Source organism: Typopeltis vanoorti, chromosome 4, assembly GCF_054136105.1.
Source record: "Typopeltis vanoorti isolate ZY-2024b chromosome 4, IOZ_Tvanoo_1.0, whole genome shotgun sequence".
NCBI lineage: Eukaryota > Metazoa > Arthropoda > Arachnida > Uropygi > Thelyphonidae > Typopeltis > Typopeltis vanoorti.
In genome coordinates, this window is record NC_143552.1 from 135,613,078 (window position 1) to 135,632,929 (window position 19,852).

The 19,852-nt window shown below is 35.7% G+C and overlaps 1 protein-coding gene across 1 annotated transcript in view; it reads right to left on the reverse strand.

Annotated features, from left to right (window-relative positions):
* The window catches only part of LOC150107693 (major facilitator superfamily domain-containing protein 12-like), a 67,842-nt gene that overhangs the window by 12,682 nt on the left and 35,308 nt on the right, over positions 1 to 19,852 (reverse strand). Inside the window, exons 5-6 of the mRNA XM_090392170.1 lie at positions 13,339 to 13,431; positions 10,013 to 10,105 (exon numbers count right to left, since the gene is read on the reverse strand). Coding sequence (XP_090248296.1) covers positions 10,013 to 10,105; positions 13,339 to 13,431 — 186 coding nt within the window. The remainder of the gene's footprint in view (positions 1 to 10,012; positions 10,106 to 13,338; positions 13,432 to 19,852) is intronic.

Sequence of the window (19,852 nt, forward strand, 5' to 3'; positions counted from 1 at the left end):
TCTTGAATCTCTATTACCTGAAATAAGTAGTCTTATTATTTAGAAGAATCACACCTGTTTTAGCTTTGTCTCAGTGACATAATAGTCAATATGATATTTTTGCAATTCTCCAACTCATGTCCACTGATGGTATACCTAACTTATCCTGATAAAAAACTATTGGAGACTGTGATACCAGCCTCCAATTAGTTTCAGCCAACATAGAAAAAAATTGTTAGCTAAGTTTTGATCACCAGTCCTTCCTGAATGATTCCAGTTCATTAAAATCTTGAAGAGTCACATCAGCACTGTTACCGATAACCTTCAAGCTTCACATCTTCTTCAAATCACAGAATCTCTCTCTCTATAGTGTCCAGTGATGATATCACTGACAAAGATTGGACAGTAATGATCCCAGTACCAAACCACATAGAATTCCACCTATATAACCTTCTGACTCCCTGATCCCTATCAGAAAGCCAGTTACCAATCCACTAACCAGAACCCCCACAAAAACTCACCGTTTGGCTACGCTACATGGATGATGTGTTCTCTATTTGGCCACATGGCTTAGACATGCTCCACAACTTCCTAACACACTTAAACAATCAATACCCCAGAATCCAGTTTACCTTGGAAAAGAAAACAACAACAGTCTCTCCTTTCTAGACACTCTGATTACATGCCAACCTGATGGATCCCTGGCTTTCTTTGCTTACAGAAAACTGACCCATACAGGTAGATACATTTATCAGCAATCACTTCCCCCCCCCCCACAACAATATCTACCCTATTATACAAGGTGTTATCAAAAAGTTTTGAGACTAGGTTTGTAACACACCAACAGATGCATACACATCACGGGGAGCACCCACCTTCATAAATCAGTGTGCCAAAAGACATCGTCCTGAGTACATCGGGAGCTGTGCAACTGATGCTATTCTGACCGCCTGGTTACCACATATGTGATTTCATCATGGACAGCAAGTTAGAACAAAGAGCAAACGTGAAATTCTGCATGAAACTGGGCAAATCTGCCACAGAGACGTTTGACATGATTCGGCAAGTTTACAGCGATGCTGCAATGAGTCGTTTGAGGTATTTTGAGTGGCATGCATGCTTCATCAAGAGCAGAAGAACATCACTGGAAGACGATGAGAGATCAGGAAGACCTTCAACGAACTCAACCCCCAAAAATGTTGAAACCATTCGGCAACTTGTGCATGAGGATCATCGGAGAACACTCCACAACATTGCTGCCATTGTCGGTGTGTCATATGGAACAGTGCAGGCAATCCTCACGTATGATTTGAACATGCGCCGTGTTGCTGCCAAGTTCGTCCCCAGGCTGCTGCCCCCAGGAGCAGAAGGAACACCGCATCAAAGTCTGCCAAGAACTCCGTCAGAGTGTGGTGGATGACCCATTCTTCATATTGAGGATCATTACCGGTGACGAAACTTGGGTGTACGGTACGACCCTGAGACAAAGCAACAGTCTTCACAGTGGAAGAGCCCATCATATCCACGACCGAAAAAGACGAGGCGGGTCCGCAGCTCGACCAAGTATATGCTCATTGTCTTTTTCGTGGATGACCCATCCTTCATATCGAGGATCATTACCGGTGACGAAACTTGGGTGTACAGGTACGACCCTGAGACGAAGCAACAGTCTTCACAATGGAAGATCCCATTATCTCCACAACCGAAAAAGGCGAGGCAGGTCCACAGCTCAACCAAGTATATGCTCATTGTCTTTTTCAACATTCGCAGCATTGTGCATCGAGAATTCGTCCTCAGGGGACAGACCGTCAATAGAGAGTTCTACTGCCAGGTTTTTAAGGCGTCTGAGAGAGGACATTCAGCGAAAGAGACCAGATCTGTGGCGCACGAAAAAATGGACGTTTCATGCAGACAATGCACCCTGTCACCAAACACTCCTTACACGCGAGTTTCTCGACAGAAACAACATGATCTCACTTCCGCACCCACCCTACTCGCCAGATTTGGCTCCTGCAGACTTCGTCCTCTTCGCGAAGATGATGATCCAGCTCAAAGGTCACCGTTTTGACACCATTTCAGAGATCCAGTGCGAATCGCAAAGGTGTATAACTGAGAGGAGACCTCCACATAGCCTTTAAAGGAATATGGAGAACCAACCAGGGCTTCTGACCTAATATCCATTCCTCATCTTTTTGTGGTGCACTCTGTTAGGTATCTACCTGGATACTGAACGAACGAAGATGAGCTGGCAATTTGGGATTTAGCCAAACAAATTGTATTCTTATTGGCTTAAACCACAATACAAAAGAATAGTACAACACGACAGAATTTCATGCCGACTGGGGCATCACCCGGTTAAACATGGCTCCCATTGTTTTTGCCAGGGAACCAGGGTGAACAGCAGAAAAAATGGATGCTTCATGCCGACAATGCACCCTGTCACCAAACACTCCTTACACGCAAGTTTCTCGACAGAAACAACATGATCTCACTTCTGCATCCACCCTACTCGCCAGATTTGGCTCCTGCAGACTTCGTACTCTTCCCGAAGATGATGATCCAGCTCAAAGGTCACCCGTTTTGACACCATTTCGAAGATCCAGCGCGAAAAGGTGCTTGACATGCTTCGAAAAGAAGACTTCCAGGACACATTTCAGAAGTGGCAACGCTGTATTGATATGCAAGGGGACTATTTTGAAGGTGATAGTGTGTAAATAGATAAAGTAATTTCTCGTAAATAGAGCTAGTCTCGAAACTTTTTGATACCACCTCGTATATAAAATGATAAGCCTTTTTATGTCACATTTGTATGTCACGTTTTTTGGAACGTTTTGAAACTTAGGGGCTACCCTGAGTCTTGAGTCTTCAAAATTCGAGTCATCAGAATTCAAGGAGTACTGGCCTACCAGTCCGGAACTTGTGAAGCGTAGGCGCTGGTGGGGAGACCCCCTTTTTGAGTCATCAGAATTTAAGGAGAACTGGCCTACCAGTCTGGAACAGAGGGGGGAGTTGGGTGCCGTAGGCGTCGGGGGGGAGATAGTGTGATTATAAAAAACCCTATATAACAGGGCTAAATTAATCTGTTCAGAGAACAATGCCCTATCTACTAAACTTAACCATATCCTTAACGCCTTCTTAGCCAATGGCTACAGCCCCCAAAAAAATCCAGAAAATACTAAAACCAGTTAACCACAACCCCCTTCTTAACAGATTAAACTAAATCTATCACCATTCCTTATATCAGGGCACTTCTGAAAAGCTCATAAAAATTCCAAAGAAAATATGACCTAACTACCTGTTACAAACCACATAAGAAACTGGCATCCCTTATTCGCTCCACCAGAGACCAGCCACCTCCCCTAGCCCTACCTGGAGTATACCAAGTCCATTGCAACTGTAAACTGTCCTACTACAGTCAAACAGGCAGGACAGCTAATATCAGGTTATCTGAGCACAAAGACTACATCCGGTTTCACCAATACAGCCACTCAGGACTTGTGGACCATGCACTAGATACCCACCACAAAATATGCTGGAAGAAAGCCACTTTACCACTGTAAAAATATAAATATGAAAGATTGTTCCTGGAATCAGCCTCAGCTTTAAGAACTTCCCAAATCTGAACAAATTTGGGTGCATGAGAATGCCCCAAATTTGGGAAGCTTGCATCCTTAGAACATCAGCCAAAACAACCAAATTTAGCCTGCTAGGGGGAACCTTTAGGACTCTAGGACCAATGGCAGTTGCTTTCAGTCTCATTTACTCATTGTTAGTGTCTGTGTACATATCATAGTTTTATGTTCTGAGAAGATTGCAATGTAACATTGCCGAAATATTGGAAGGTATTGATTAAAGTTTTTTAATTAATATTTTAGTATACGTTGTCATTTCCTCAAAAATTTAAAGTCATGTGTAACCAACATATGTCTCCACTAACCTGATATATAAACAGATATGCTGCAGCATAAATTCCAGGTAGTTGGAACCCTGTAAATGCCTTTGCAAAATCCAAAAAATGACATCCTCGCTCTCATCCACTGCTCTTGTCACTATTGTAAAAGGCAACCACATAACTTAAACATGAACACCCCTTAACAAATCCATGCTGGCTTGCATAAATATTACCCTTATCTGCTTCTGTATACAAGTGCTTTCCAAAATCTTAACAACCGACATTCTTCCCTTGTAGCTTATGCCATGGCACTGCCTCCTATATTTGTCATAATCACCAGTTTTGTAGTTCCATGTATACTTTGTTAAAGCCAATCTCCCAGATAAGACCTACATGGTCACTTTACGCAATCTGAGGTACTTCAGATATGGAGATATCTTCTGATGTTTTTAACAGATGTAGCACTCCCAAAGCCCTAGTCCCCTGCATCACATGCTATTTCAGGAAATTATCCTTCAGTAATCAATTTGAAAGTTTAATGGAGTATTGGCAGTACTAAGAAAGGATTAAAAACTAATTTGTATGCTTTAGTAACTGTAAATTATATTTCTATCTTGCTATGCACCCTTTCTTTCTTCCAATCTGTCTCCACAGCTGAAGTCATCCATATAATTGCTCAGTCAGCACTCACTGTGCTAAATCTGCTAATGCATGCTGCATAATATATTTTGTACTATTGGCATCTATCTCGCACCAGATAACCTCAAACTCTCTCTCTCACACACACACACACACACCAAAAATCCTCTTTAACTTCTATTTTTGTTGGCTGAAGTTAATTATAGGATATTATAGTTCTCCAGGATAGGTTATCAATCATGAAAACAGACTGAAGGCATGCAACATATAGTTTGGTCAATGGGAAAAGGGGGGGGAGTTGCGAACATGAAATTTACAGAAAAAAAAACAAACAAACTGTGGTTGATGGTAATGGGTGATAGTAGTGTCATTGTGTGTATAAGTAGTAGGTGAGATCATGAGATGTGTGTTTAGCAGAGTAGAATACCTTCCTGCAATGAGTTCTTGGACTCCTTGGAGGTATCAGTAATAATAATAATGAAGTGGATGCTGAATGATGAGGAAAAGCTGGCAATAAAGGACTTCACTTACAGGACTCGATATGGAAAATGAAAAATAATCATTGGGTTGGCTAATTTTCATTTCCCCCACTTTGTGGCATTCATGCAACTTCATAACTTTGCCACATAATTAAATATGAACTATTTTCAAGATGTAAAGACTGGTGGACTTAGCACCAGTCCTTCCACAGATGATGGACTCATGATAAGTCCATCAGCTCCTATCGTATTAGCACCTTGTGTTTATGGGCCATTCAATGTTGGGTTCATTAAAAAATAAAAATAAAAAATACTAATGCATTTTAATTTTTTTAAAAAAAAATCATCATCAAATTCCTCACATGTACCCTCAAGGGATGTAGAAAATATGATGGTACTACATCAAAAATTTACTAACTTCCTATCTACAATTTTATTCCAAATCAATCTGTTACCTGTTCAAGACTCCAACATTGTAAGATCTTTTATTTCTATCTTCTAAGGCACTTTTTACTGTATCAATCCACCTATATCTTGGTCTTCCTCTGGGTCTTTTTCCTGCCAACCTTGCAGAGAACAAAACAAGTGTTTTGCTCTCCTCGCAGGGAACACTTCACTCACTTATATTTCCTTTCCAATTCTGTTTAAGCAGAGAACCATACCACCTAAGATTAGCTCTGCTAACACATTCCTGAATTTTAACAATGTCAAATTCTTTCCTAATATCCTTATTTTTAATATGATATTGCCATTTATGCCACTAATCTTTCTCAGGACTCATATCTGTGGCCTCCAGTCTTTGGTCAAGTGTTTTACTTCTAACCTAGCTCTCAGATCCATAAGTTAAAGTGGTTTGAACACTGTCTTGTATATAGCTAACTTAGTGTTTTGACTAATTTCTCTCTTATTCCCTATAAATGTATTCAGCTGACTTCCTACCATACCAGATTTGTTGATTCTGCTGTCTATTTCCATATTTAATTTATCATCTTCACTAAAAACTGTGCCTAAATAGCTGAAATGTTTTATTTGTTCTATAGGTTCTCCATTCACAATGCAGTTGATATATTCAATGCTTCTGCCTATTTTCATTGTGTTTGTCTTGTTACTGCTGACCTTCATACCATATCTTTTACAACAGTTATTCAATTTAGTCAGGGAATCTTGCAGACATAACGGATTTATTTATTATTACATGAGTAATAATAATAATATAGGGTTGGCTAATTGACTAAATCCACCAACTACACCAATGCCATCTACCTCTCACCACCACCACCACCACCAGTATTTCCACAGACAATCACAAACATCCATGCCCACAGATGAATGTTCAAATGGGATTCGAACCCGCAGCCTTTTGGCTGGAGAGCGAATACGCTAACCGCTCAGCCAACCAGGCTGGCATTTAGAAGTATAACATCATGCACATAAAGCAAAGAGCTGACATTAACATCTCCAACTTTAATATCAGGTTCAATACTATTCTACTTCATAATGTGATCCACATAGATAATGAAGAACAAAGGTGATAAACATACATCCCTGTCTGACAATAGATTTAACATTAAGCCATCTTCCTGTACTTCATTCAAGTACAAGAAGAAAGACTGCTGCCTGTAATTCTAACTGCTGACTTACAACTCAAATAAAGACAAAGTATTGCTTGATATAATGTCCCACTGACACCATACAACTGTATCATTTTGAATAGCTTCTCTCTTGGCACCTTGTCATATGCTTTTTTCAGATCTACAAAACTTAAATACAGATCTTTGTTATATTCCCATGACTTCTCAACTATTTGTCGTAAAGTGAAAATCTGATCCTGACAGCCTCTATTTGGCCTGAATCCAGCTTGTTCTTTGCCAAGCTTCTCTTCCATAATCCTTCAACCATTTTTCAAGTATACTGGCATAAATCTTACCAGGAATACTCAGTAGAAAAATACATTTGTAATTCTCAATTCAGTTTTATTTCTCTTTTTATAGATGGGTACTATGAGAGCTCTACTCCAATCATCTGGAATTCGTCCCTCTGTCCAGGCCTTCTGAACTATGCAGTGCTGCCACTTTACAAGTTTTATACCTTCATACTTGAGCATTTCTAGTTGAACGTCATCTACTCCTGCTGCCTTTCCACATTTCAGGCTTTTGATGGCTTTTTCTACTTCAGGTATGGATATGTATTCCTGACTGCATGCCTGGTCAGTGTTTTTTACCACTGTGCTGTCATCACTACTTGTTTCATTTAGTAGTTTTTCAAAGTAATTACTCCATACTTCAAGGATATCTTTTTCTCCTGTTTTCATGTCACCTTTATCATCTCTAATTCCTTTTACAGCTCCATTTCTGAGCTTCTTCAACAAGCTCAAGAATATCTTGCCACCTTCTTGATATTTATTTTCTATGTTCTTGCTGAAGTCCTCCCATGACTTTTGTTTAGCCAGTTTTGCACAGTGTTTAGCTTTCTTACATTTGTCTCTGTATTCTCTAAGAGCACAAGCTGACCTATTTGCCAGGAAACTTTTGATATGCTTTCTTCTTTTCCTTCATTGCCTCTTTCTGATTTCTGATTTTTCTGATTTTTCTATCCTTGCAGACAACCTCACCACATGTCTCTCTGATTGAATCAGTCAATGTTTCCTTCAGGGCTTGCCACTGAATCTCCAAGGTTTGGTTCCTGTTCTCAAACTCTTTCATTTTTTCTTCAATAATCTTTGTGTATTTTAGTCTACAGTTCACATCTGAGTGCTGCTCAACTTTTATTCACTTTAAAACTTTCTTACATGTTATTCTTTTCAATATGAAATTCAATTTTATCCTGCTGAAGACTAAATGGTGATCGCTTCGAATTTCAAATCATCTGTACACTAGTGTCCTGCACCAGAGAGAAAACATCACTATCAACAACAACATAGTCAATGAGACTTTTCTTAATCTTTGTCTCTTCTCTCCATATGAATTTGCGCACATTTTTATATTGGAAAATTTTATGTTAGTAATTACCAGTCCATGTCCTGAGCAGAAATCCAACAGATATTTGCCATTATTATTAGCTTTGCTCTTTTCTCCAAATTTTCCCAAAACATTCTTGTATGTCTGACAATCATTTACTACTCTATTTAGATCCCCAACAAGGACCAACTTTTCATTTTTCATTGTTTCAGTTGCTTTCTCTAAAGTCTCAAAAAATTCCTCCATTTCTACCTTAATAGAACCTTCTGTGGAAACATAGGACAAATAAGTCTCATTGTCCAGTTCCCCATTCTGATATTTGCCTGCATCACTCTACTTGAAATTGCCTGCCATTCAAGAAGATTAGCCTGGTATTTAGTGTTGAATACTATGGCTACTCCTTTTCCTACAATTGTCATTGCCTGAGTATAACAATTTGTATTGATTGCTCGGAAAGATCTCACCAGTTTTTGTCTTTTTCATTTCAGTCACTCCTATTATGTCAATCTGGTACTTATCCAATTCCTCAGCTAGCTCCATTTCTTTATCATTCAGGCCTTCTTATGTTGATAGTTCTGATCTTGAATATGGTAATATTGAGTTGGGATGTGTTTTAGGATTTGTCCCAGTAGCTGATGTTTCGCTGTTCACCCTGGTTCCCTGGCAAAAACAATGGATGCCATGTTTAACCAGGTGACGCCCTAGTCGGCATGAAATTCTGTCATGTTGTACCATGCTTTTGTATTGTGGTTTAAGCCAATAAGAATACAATTTGTTTGGCTAAATCCCAAATTGCCAGCTCATCCTCGTTCGTTCAGCATCCAGGTAGATACCTAACAGAGTGCACCACGAAAAGATGAGGAATGGATAGTAGGTCAGAAGCCCTGGTTGGTTCTCCACATTCCTTTAAAGGCTATGTGGAGGTCTTCTCTCAGTTATACACCTTTGACATGTATTACACTATTTTACAGCACAAATACAAATGAACTTGACCATATAACTGATTTCTCTTGGGATATTCCACTACCTGTTTAGCTTCAAAGTCTATCACCACCTTCCCCCGTGATTATACCATTAAGTCTCTAAGACTTTCTGTTAATGTTGTTAAGTCTTATTTTTAATTCAGTAATAACTGCATGCTTTGTCTAAGAATAAAGAAAGAAGAGTTTTTAAACCCGCGAGAAGTCTACCAGATTCCCTGACTAAATTGAATAACTGTTGTAATAGATATAATATGAAGGTCAGCTATAACAAGACAAAGATAACGAAAATAGGCAGAAACACTGAAAATGTCAACTACATTGTGAATGGAGATCCTATAGAACAAGTAAAACATTTCAGCTACTTAGGCATGATTTTTACTGAAGATGGTAAATTAAATATGGAAATAGACAACAGATCAACAAAGCCAAGTATGGTAGGAAGCCAACTGAATAAATTTATATAGAATAAGAGAGAAATGAGTCAAAACACTAAATTAGCTGTATACAAGACAGTGTTCAAACCAGTTTTAACTTATGGATCTGAGAGCTGGGTCAGAAGTAAAACACTAGACCAAAGACTACAGACCGCAGATATGAGAGTCCTTTGAAAGATTAGAGGCGTGAACAGATGGCATCAATGGCAATATCATATTAAAAATGAGGCTATTAGGAAAGAACTTGATATTATCAGCATCCAGGAATGTATTAGCATAGCTAATCTCAGGTAGTATGGTCACTTAAGTAGAATGGGAGAGGAAAGTTTAGTAAAACAAGTGTTCTCTGCCAGGTTGGCAGGAAAAGACCCAGAGGAAGACCAGATATAGGGGTGGATTGATAGAGTAAAAAGTGCCTTAGAAGACAGAAATATCTGACAGAAAGACCTGACAATATTGGAGTCTTGATATTTAATAGACTGATTTGGAGGAAAATTGTAAATAGAAAGTTGGTAATGATGTAAATGTTTCATGTACACCCTTGAGGATACTTGTCAGGAATTTGATGAAGAGTTTTTAAACAATTAAATATTAAATGTTAAAAAATATGCAAAAATGAACTACATTCAGAAAAAAAAAATACTCTTACCTTATTCCCTACCCTTTGATTTAGAAATTTCATAAAAAATGAGGCAACAAATCCACTTATATAAACAACCATTGGAATAATGGCAATACTTTTCTGTAGAAAAAATATATGTTAAAAGATGACATATAAAATTAATTTATTTTATAAACAGAAATATATAATACTTAATTAAAATGACCTATAGAAAAAAGAGTGTATGTTTTTATGCCAAAATATCTAGATTTCACTATGTATGAGTTTTAAGAGCAAATTATCAAATAAATAATAAATAAATAAATAAAATATTGCATTTCAAAACATTTTTAAGCTGAATGTTAGATTGTTTCAAGTCTGTTGGTGGGGAAGGGATGATTTTTTCCTATTCTGTCTTTAAGGTAAAGATGCTTCTCCATTATATTAAAGACTTCACTCTCACATGCTGTTTGGCTGTACGATTTTTGTTATATTATTAATTTTATACTTTAATATGTGTGAGCTTGATCTGCTCCACATGTTATTCCCCATCTATGTCCAACCTTTATTTAAAGACAGCCATGGAGTAAAATAACAGCACATTTAATTTTTGTTGATTAGAAAATTCCTGATTTTTATCCATAATAGTGCATTGACTTCAGGACCAACAGGTTGTGTTCTAAAGAATGAAGCTCAATTCTAAAATATTTAATTCAAGGGTTTATTGTAACACAAATGAGCTAAATTTTCTCTCATATACACTAAATAATACATAATACAGTAAACCCTCAATTTAACAGACAAAATTTCTGGTCCATATGTCACATGTGAAAATTAATTCCTTGTTAATTTTAAAATGCTTTTAACCAAGATTTGCTTAATTAAATTAACTGGTTATTTTTTGTTATTAATTTCCTGTTATTTTTGACAAATAGGCCATCATATGTTGGAAAAACACTGTAGTAATTTAGCTGATATAAATGAGTCACTGCTCATAAAACATGTTCTGTGAATGATTAGGACATTCCCCACAATCACTGTAATTGGTTCTTTTGTCACGTTACATGACTTTCTGCGGCAGTTTCATTACACATTTTCGTAATTTTAGGGAGTTAATTATAAAAAAACAGCAGAATTCAAAAGTTCAAAAAAAAAAAAAACTTGATAGTTTTTTTCAAAGCAGGATTACCTAAACCAAGCACCTCAACATCGAACATTAACTTATCTAAAAGTGTGTGTAAAACAATTTTTTTTGTTATTACAGTGCTAATGTTGATAAAATTGCAGTATAATGTTATGGATATTTTTATTTTAAAAAATGTGCAATTTAACGGACACCCCTTAGCCCCTATTAGTCTGTTAAATTGAGGGTTTATTGTAACATAAATGAGCTCAATTTTCTCTCATACTCTATTCAATATTGAGAGACAAAACAAAATATTTCTACAAAAACAAACTGAATGTATCATTCAGTTAAGCATTTTGTAGTCTCATTTGGCCATATAGAAGTTTCCTTTAATGCATCAATCAAGAAAATTTTCACAAACAACAGGAATATATTAACTGAACAGTTCCAAATGCATTTCAATATCAGAACTGTCATTGCAGATTCCAAATTGCTCCTTGGATATATATCACTTGCCTTTACATGAGCAAAATATTTTCACATACAAAAGGCTTAATATGTCATGCTGTACTTTAGCTATTAGTTTCACAGTTCTATATCTTTGGAAAACAATTCAAAATGCATATAAAACTTTTCTGAGAATTGAAAACTTAACTTGGTAGATTTAAGTTAAGGGATATTATATCCCATATTGTTTCTTAGCCGAATAAGAAACTCAAAGAGTTTCATGCTGAATATATAAACTATATAAAGTTTGGCGATTCCAAACATAAGCAAATACCTGGATAGAGCAGCAACTGACCCTTGAAGGTAGTGCAAACTGAGGCAACTCATAGAATGGGTGGAGCAAGCTCTGATCACTATTCTTGATATTTACCCATAATGTGAACATAACTCCTAGGAGCTGTATTACTGTTCAACATTATGAGAGAAAGTCACTACCGAGACAGGTTTCGACCTTTTTTGAGGTCTCATCAGTGAGTAAGTAGACCGAGTTAATACCAAGTTTGTAGCGAACAGAACTTGCATCCCTTCTATGAGAATTGCCAAGAGGTGTCCTATTAAATTGAAGCCTTTGGCTCTTCATTATAATTAGTAATTAACTTGGTAGTTTATTAAACCTCTTCAGCTCTGCTCCCTTGCTTGCCTACTCTTTTTTCTCGTGTTGCTGTTACCAAACAACAACTGTTCTAAAAAAAAAAAATAATAATGTGCATGTCCATTACTGAGATTCAAAGTGAAACTCGAGTCACAAAATAGATGTTGTTATTACAATGCTAGTATTTTATGGGTATTTGATATACGAAGACTACTGTAACACAACATAATTTATAATATACATTCAACATTGCTATGTTATTCCATAAGGATTAGAATACATGGTAGGTAAGTTCACTTACAACTAAAATTAAATTGCTTTACACTGCTACCGCTTAATCACATGGTGGCTCCAATAATACTAAATGACAAATCAAATATACTTTTAGATTTTTTTATCATATAAAAAAATGTATTTCTCAAAAAATTCTCACCAAACATACATAAAAACTGTAAAAAATGAAAACATAATAAGCAAAATGTTTGTGAGAATTTTACATTGTGAACGATTTAATCACAAACTGTCAGAAGCAAATTCAGTTTACAGTCAGTTCCAATTATGGAAAACACTATTGTAAATTCTTTTTCTACATAATCAACATACTGCCAAAAGTTAAGGTCAAATCTCATAGCATCACTGCTACACTAAGGAAAAGTTAAACTAATAAACCTTTCACTATTGGCAAACTATTTCTTTAGTTTCTACAAGTATGCTATACTAAAAGTTGACTACTGAGTACTCTTCTGGCAGAATTTGAAAAGTACTCTTCAAATAATTTTTTTTTTTTAAACCTTAATATAGCACTCAGCTAATCAACTAAATTGAGCAATAATGGAAAAACTTTTCAGTTATGTTAAAAAATTATCAGCTTTCATTTACTTATCAATTCATACTAAAATGTCAACATATTATCAATGTCCTTTTAAGTTATTATTCCCATTAATGCTTACAAAGGCAAAATGCAGGTCATGATATATTACTTCTGTGTTTCATTATTATAGTGTATGGAGATTTCTTCTTCCCATGAGACTACTTTCAAGTATATTAACTTTACAAAACATGAACATTTCTGATACAAGGTCAAACTTTAATATTAGATACTCCTCCCACTCCCTCCAAAAAGTTAAAATGTATGAAATGTCAACTAACCTTTTCTAATTGTAAAGAATCCTGTATATATAAAGGCATATAAACCTGAGAAAGATTAATATAAAGTCGAGTTGCCATATATAAGACAGCAATCTGAAAAGAATCATATATAAAATAGTAAGCAGCCATAATTAATTGGTGCTAATATTTTACACATTAAACCACTGTTTTTTTCAACACAGAGGTCTAAAAGTTAATTAAATTGTAAATATTAATTGCATTTATAATTCTTAAATCAGTTAATATAATACAACATAGCACTGATGTTGTACTGATTGATCTCTAGTTAATATTTTCAGAACAATCTTAATATTAAAAAGTCTAAGACTTGTATGCACAGACAAGTTGTTTAAATACATATTAGAGTAATTGTTATTATATATTTGTGTAGTAGCTTCTCAAAGCTAAGTTCAGATCTCAAGAGTAAAAAAAACACCAATGAAGACTGTTTATTTTTCATTAATGAGCAAGCAGATAATGAGACAAAATATTTTCCTTGCACAACATGCTTTGTTAGTTATCAGAGTCAGTTAAATCTTACTGGAGACATGCAAATTCTACTAAACAGTTAGTAGAATTTACCAACATGACTGTTCGCCATTTGTGCATATAGCTGATTCTAAAAAAATTCTGGAATTACTTATTTTTTTAAAATGCATCCTTTATTACTGAGGCTTTAGCTTAGGTAATCTCTATGCAAATGACCTGGGGACTGTTAGAGATGCCTATAAGAAAATGTTTTTTAAACAGTTCCTATGATTGCCTTAATATGTGTAAAAGGAATTAAGTGTAAATCTGAACTGGAGAATCATAATTTGATCAGTAAACAAAAAAACAATGTGATGCAGCTCACTCAATGAAACATAATGAAGGCTCTGTAAAATGTAAGAAGTAGTAAGTAAAATAGTAACAAGATTATGATGAACAAATTACTAAACTTTAAGGAGGTTCCAAAATAATAATAGTGGAAATGAAAAGTGAATTATTATGCAATTATTTTATATTAGAACTTATACATACATATGCAAACCAAATGTTGTAATTTCACAGATTTGAAAATCCTTAATGCATTATTCATTTTTGATGCAAAAAAATAAAAATAATAATATTGCTATGATTTTATTGTCTATTTGATAGTATGATAATGTTAATAGTCAGATCAGGGTTTTGAATTAGTGCCCAGGATCTAATCTAACCTAACTGGTGATCACTACAGTATCTGCAGATTAAAACCTGTTGCAAGTTTGGAAAAAATTTAAAAAATCTATCAGTGAATCAACAATGGAAAGAAGGAATTTAACATTTCATGTTTTTGATTACTTTGAAGTTTTTTTTTTTTTTTACTTATTAAATAGAGAAGATTATCTTTCAGCTGACAAGGTTGTCTCACCTCACTTAAGAATACTATGAAGATCAGTGTTTAAAGCATTAGTTATGGAAGATCTGGAAATGGAAACTTAGAACATCAGCACTACAAAGTCTGTCAAATGTAGAAATGAAGTGTAATGTCATCAACAAAACTATGGGTAGGATTTTGGGTTAGCTGCTGTGGTTGTGCTGAAAAACTTGAATTTCTGATAGGAAAAATCCCTGAACCTCTGTATGATTTGAGGTCAATGAGAGAAGTTCATTAATGCAGAGGAGGAAGAACCCATGCAAAAGTGCAGGACTCTGACATTGGCAGGGAATTCTGAAAAGAGGAACCATGGGCTATGAAACACAGTGAAACTAGATCCAGCAAATGATAAAAGGCAGATCACAGGATGCTAGACTGCTAGTCTCTATGACACATACAGTCAAATGCCCTGAAATATCAATGATCACATGAATATTTCCAATTCTTTCCACAGCTTGTGTCCAAAACGTACAATGTAAAATAGGAAGTGCATGGCAAAGCAAAAGTGGTAGAATATTGGTGATCAATAATTCATGTTAAGTTTTTGCACTGTTTTTGAAAGAAGTAAGACAAGATGAATTGTATTAGTTGTATGGTTGACTACCTCCCATTTTTTTTTTCTCTTGGGAGAGAGGGAGAAAACAGGCTGAATATGGATTGCTTCACAATTTGTGAAGTATGACCAATGGTACACATAATAGGATAGGTGCTAATTCCTGGAGGTGGGGTTACCATCATGACCAGAAAACATGATGGTATCCAAGCCTTTTAAGGATTCTTTTCCCACTGGTGCAGGACAGCAGAGTGTACAGAGGATTTGAAATTGGAAGTGATCACCATTTAGTCATGAGCAGAACAAAATTGAATTTCATATTGAAAAGAATAACATGTAAGAAAGTTTTAAAGAGAATAAAAGTTGAGCAGCTCTCAGATGTGAACTGTAGACTAAAATACACAAACATAATTCAAGAAAAAATGAAAGAGTTTGAGAACAGGAACCAAACCTTGGAGATTCAGTGGCAAGCCCTAAAGGAAACATTGACTGATTCAACCAGAGAGACATGTGGTGAGGTTGTCTGCAAGGATAGAAAAATCAGAACTCCATGGTGGACACAGGATGTTAAAGAGGCAGTGAAGTAAGTTACCTGGCAAATAGGTCAGCTTGTGCTCTTAGAGAATACAGAGACAAATGTAAGAAAGCTAAACACTGTGCAAAACTGGCTAAACAAAAGTCATGGAAGGACTTCAGCAAGAACATAGAAAATAAATATCAAGAAGGTGGCAAGATATTCTTGAGCTTACTGAAGAAGTTCAGAAATGGAGGAAAGAGTGCTGTAAAAGGAATTAGAGATGATAAAGGTGAAATGAAAACAGGAAAAAAGATATCCTTGAAGTATAGAGTAATTACTTTGAAAAACTACTAAATGAAACAAGCAGTGATGACAGCACAGTGGTAAAAAACGCTGACCAGGCATGCAGTCAGGAATACATATCCATACTTGAAGTAGAAAAAGCCATTAAAGGCTTGAAATGTGGAAAGGCAGCAGGAAAAGATGATATTCGACTAGAAATGCTGAAGTATGGTGGTATAAGAGTCTTACAGTGGCTGCACTGCATAGTTCAGAAAGCCTGGACAGAGGGACGAATTCCAGATGATTGGAGGAGAGCTCTCACAGTCCCATATATAAAAAGAGAAATAAAACCGAATGTGACAATTATAGAGGCATTTCATTACTGAGTGTTCCTGGTAAGATATATGCAAGCATTCCTGAGAAACCGTTGAGAAGGATTATGGAAGAGAAGCTTGACAAAGAACAAGCTGGATTCAGGCCAAATAGAGGCTGTCAGGATCAGATTTTCACTTTACGACAAATAGTCGAGAAGTCATGGAAATATAACAAAGATCTGTATTTTAACTTTTGTTGATCTGGAAAAAGCATATGAAAAGGTGCCAAGAGAGAAGCTATTCAAAATGATACAGTTGTATGGTGTCAGTGGGACATTATATCAAGTAATACTTACTTTTTATTTGATTTGTAAGTCAGCAGTTAGAATTGAAGTCCAGGAATATGGTTTTATGTTAAATCTGGTGTGAGACAAGGATGTACATTACCCCTCTCTTATTCATTATCTATATGGATCACATTATGAAGGAAAAGGTAGAAAGTCAACTGAATAAATTTATATGGAATAAGAGAGAAATTAGTCAAAACACTAAATTAGCTGTATACAAGACAGCTAATTTAAACCTTTCTAACCTTGTTTAAACCAATTTTAACTTATGGATCTGAGAGCTGGGTTAGAAATAAAACACTTGACCAAAGACTAGAGACTGCAGACATGAGAGTCCGGAGAAAGATTTAGGGACATGAACAGATCACATCAATGGCAATATCATATTAAAAATGAGGATATTAGGAAAGAACTTGATATTGTCGGCATCCAGGAATGCATGTGCAGAGCTAATCTCAAGTGGTATGGTCATTTAAGCAGAATGGGAGAAAAAAGACTAGCAAAAACAAGTGTTCTCTGCCAGGTTGGCAGAAAAAAGACCCAGAGGAAGACCAAGATATAGATGGATTGATACAGTAAAAAGTGCCTTAGATGAGAGAAATATAAGATCTGATAATGTTGGAGTCTTGACAAGTAACAGACTGATTTGGAGGAAAATTGTAGATAGGAAGTTAGTAATGATGTAAATTTTTCATGTAGTATTATCATATCCTATACACCCTTGAAGGTATATATCAGCAATTTGATGATGATTATCTTTCTGGTGTAAGAGCAGAGGAAACATGAAGTGAGCTGGTCCTGGTATAGTGAGGTGTGCTACGATAATCTATACAGGAGTCGGGAATGATGCAAAATTTCAACTTCTGTCCCTACATGCTTTTACTTCCTTCATATCCAGTTAAAATATTATAAATTACGGAATGAATGAATAATAGAAGCTAGAATAAAAATAGATAGAGGTTATTTAAAAATAACTGGTTTATATGCCCTAGAAGAAGGAAGAGAACAGGATAATATTGAATTTTATAATCAGTTAAAATATATATATATATATATATATATATATATATATAATAAAATAAATAAAAATGATTATGTAATATTAGCATGAGACTTAAATGCAAGAATTGGAAACATGAAAATTAATAATAATATATGGAGAACATACTCTAAACAAGAATGGTAAAAAAAATTGATCGACTTTGTAGTTTATAATAACCTTAAAATAATGATATCTGAAAGAAGAAAGCATATCAAAAGTTCCTGTCAAATAAGTCAGCTTGTGTTCTTAGAAAATATAGAGACACATGAAAGAATGCTAAACACTGTGTAAAACTAGCTAAACAACAGTCATGGGAGGACTTTGGCAAGAACATAGAAAATAAATATCAAGAAGGTGGCAAAATATTCTGGAGGTTGTTGAAGAAGCTTAAGAATGGAAGAAAGAGTGCTGTAAAAGGAGTTAGAGATGATAAAGGTGACATGAAAACGGGAGAAAAAGATATCCTTGAAGTATTGAGTAAATACTTTGAAAAACTACTAAATGAAACAAGCAGTGATGACAGCACAGTGGTAAAAAAAACACTGACCAGGCATGCATTCAGGAATACATATCCATACTTGAAGTAGAAAAAGCCATCAAAGGCTTGAAATGTGGAAAGGCAGCAGGAATAGATGATATTTTACTAGAAATGCTGAAGTATGGTGGTATAAGAGTCTTACAGTGGCTACACTGCATAGTTCAGAAAGCGTGGACAGAGGGACGAAGTCCCGATGATTGGAGTAGAGCTCTCATAGTACCCATATATAAAAAGAGAAATAAAACTGAATGTGAGAATTACAGAGTTATTTTCCTACTAAGTGTTCCTGGCAAGATCTATGCAAGTATTCCTGAGAAACGGTTGAGAATGTGGAAGAAAAGCTTGGTGAAGAACAAGCTGGATTCAGGCCAAATAGAGGCTGTCAGGATCAGATCTTCACTTTACGACAAATAGTGGAGAAAGCATGGGAATATAACAAAGATCTGTATTTAAGTTTTGTTGATTTGGAAAAGGCATATGACAAGGTGCCAAGACAGAAGCCATTCAATACGCTGCAGTTATATGGTGTCAATGGGGTATTATATCAAGCAATACTTAGTCTTTATTTGAGTTTTAAGTCAGCAGTTAGAATTGAAGGAAGTACAGGAAGATGGTGTAATGTTAAATCTGGTGTGAGACAAGGATGTACATTATCCCCTCTGTTATTCATTATCTATATGGATCACATTATGAAGGAAAGTGGTATTAAACATGATATCAAAATTGGAGATGTTAATGTCAGCTCTTTGCTTTATGCGGACGATGTTATACTTCTAAATAAATCTGCTACAAGTCTGCAAGATTCTCTGACTAAATTGAATAGCTGTTGTAATAGATATGGTATGAAGGTCAGCAATAAAAAGACAAAGATAATGAAAATAGGCAGAATCATTGAAAACGTCAACTGTGTTGTGAATGGAGAACCTGTGGAACAAGTAAAACATTTCAGCTACTTAGGCACGATTTTTACTGAAGATGGTAAATTAAATATAGAAATAGACAACAGAATCGGCAAAGCTGGTATGGTGGGAAGTCAACTGAATAAATTCATATGGAATAAGAGAGAAATTAGTCAGAACACTAAATTAACTGTGTACAAGACAGTGTTCAAACCAGTTTTAACTTATGGATCTGAGAGCTGGGTCAGAAGTAAAACACTTGACCAAAGACTAGAGGCTGCAGATATGAGAGTCCTGAAAAAGATTATAGGCATGAACAGATAGCATCAATGGCAATATCATGTTAAAAATGAGGATATGAGGAAAGAACTTGATATTGTCAGTATCCAGGAATGCATTAGCAGAGCTAATCTCAGGTGGTATAGTCACTTAAACAGAATGGGTGAGGAAAGATTAGCAAAACAAGTGTTCTCTGCCAGGTTGGCAGCAAAACAACCCAGAGGAAGACCAAGAAATAGGTGGATTGATACGGTACAAAGTGCCTTAGATTATAGAAATATAAGATTTGATAATGTTGGAGTCTTGACAAGACTGATTTGGAGGAAAATTGTAGATAGGAAGTTAGT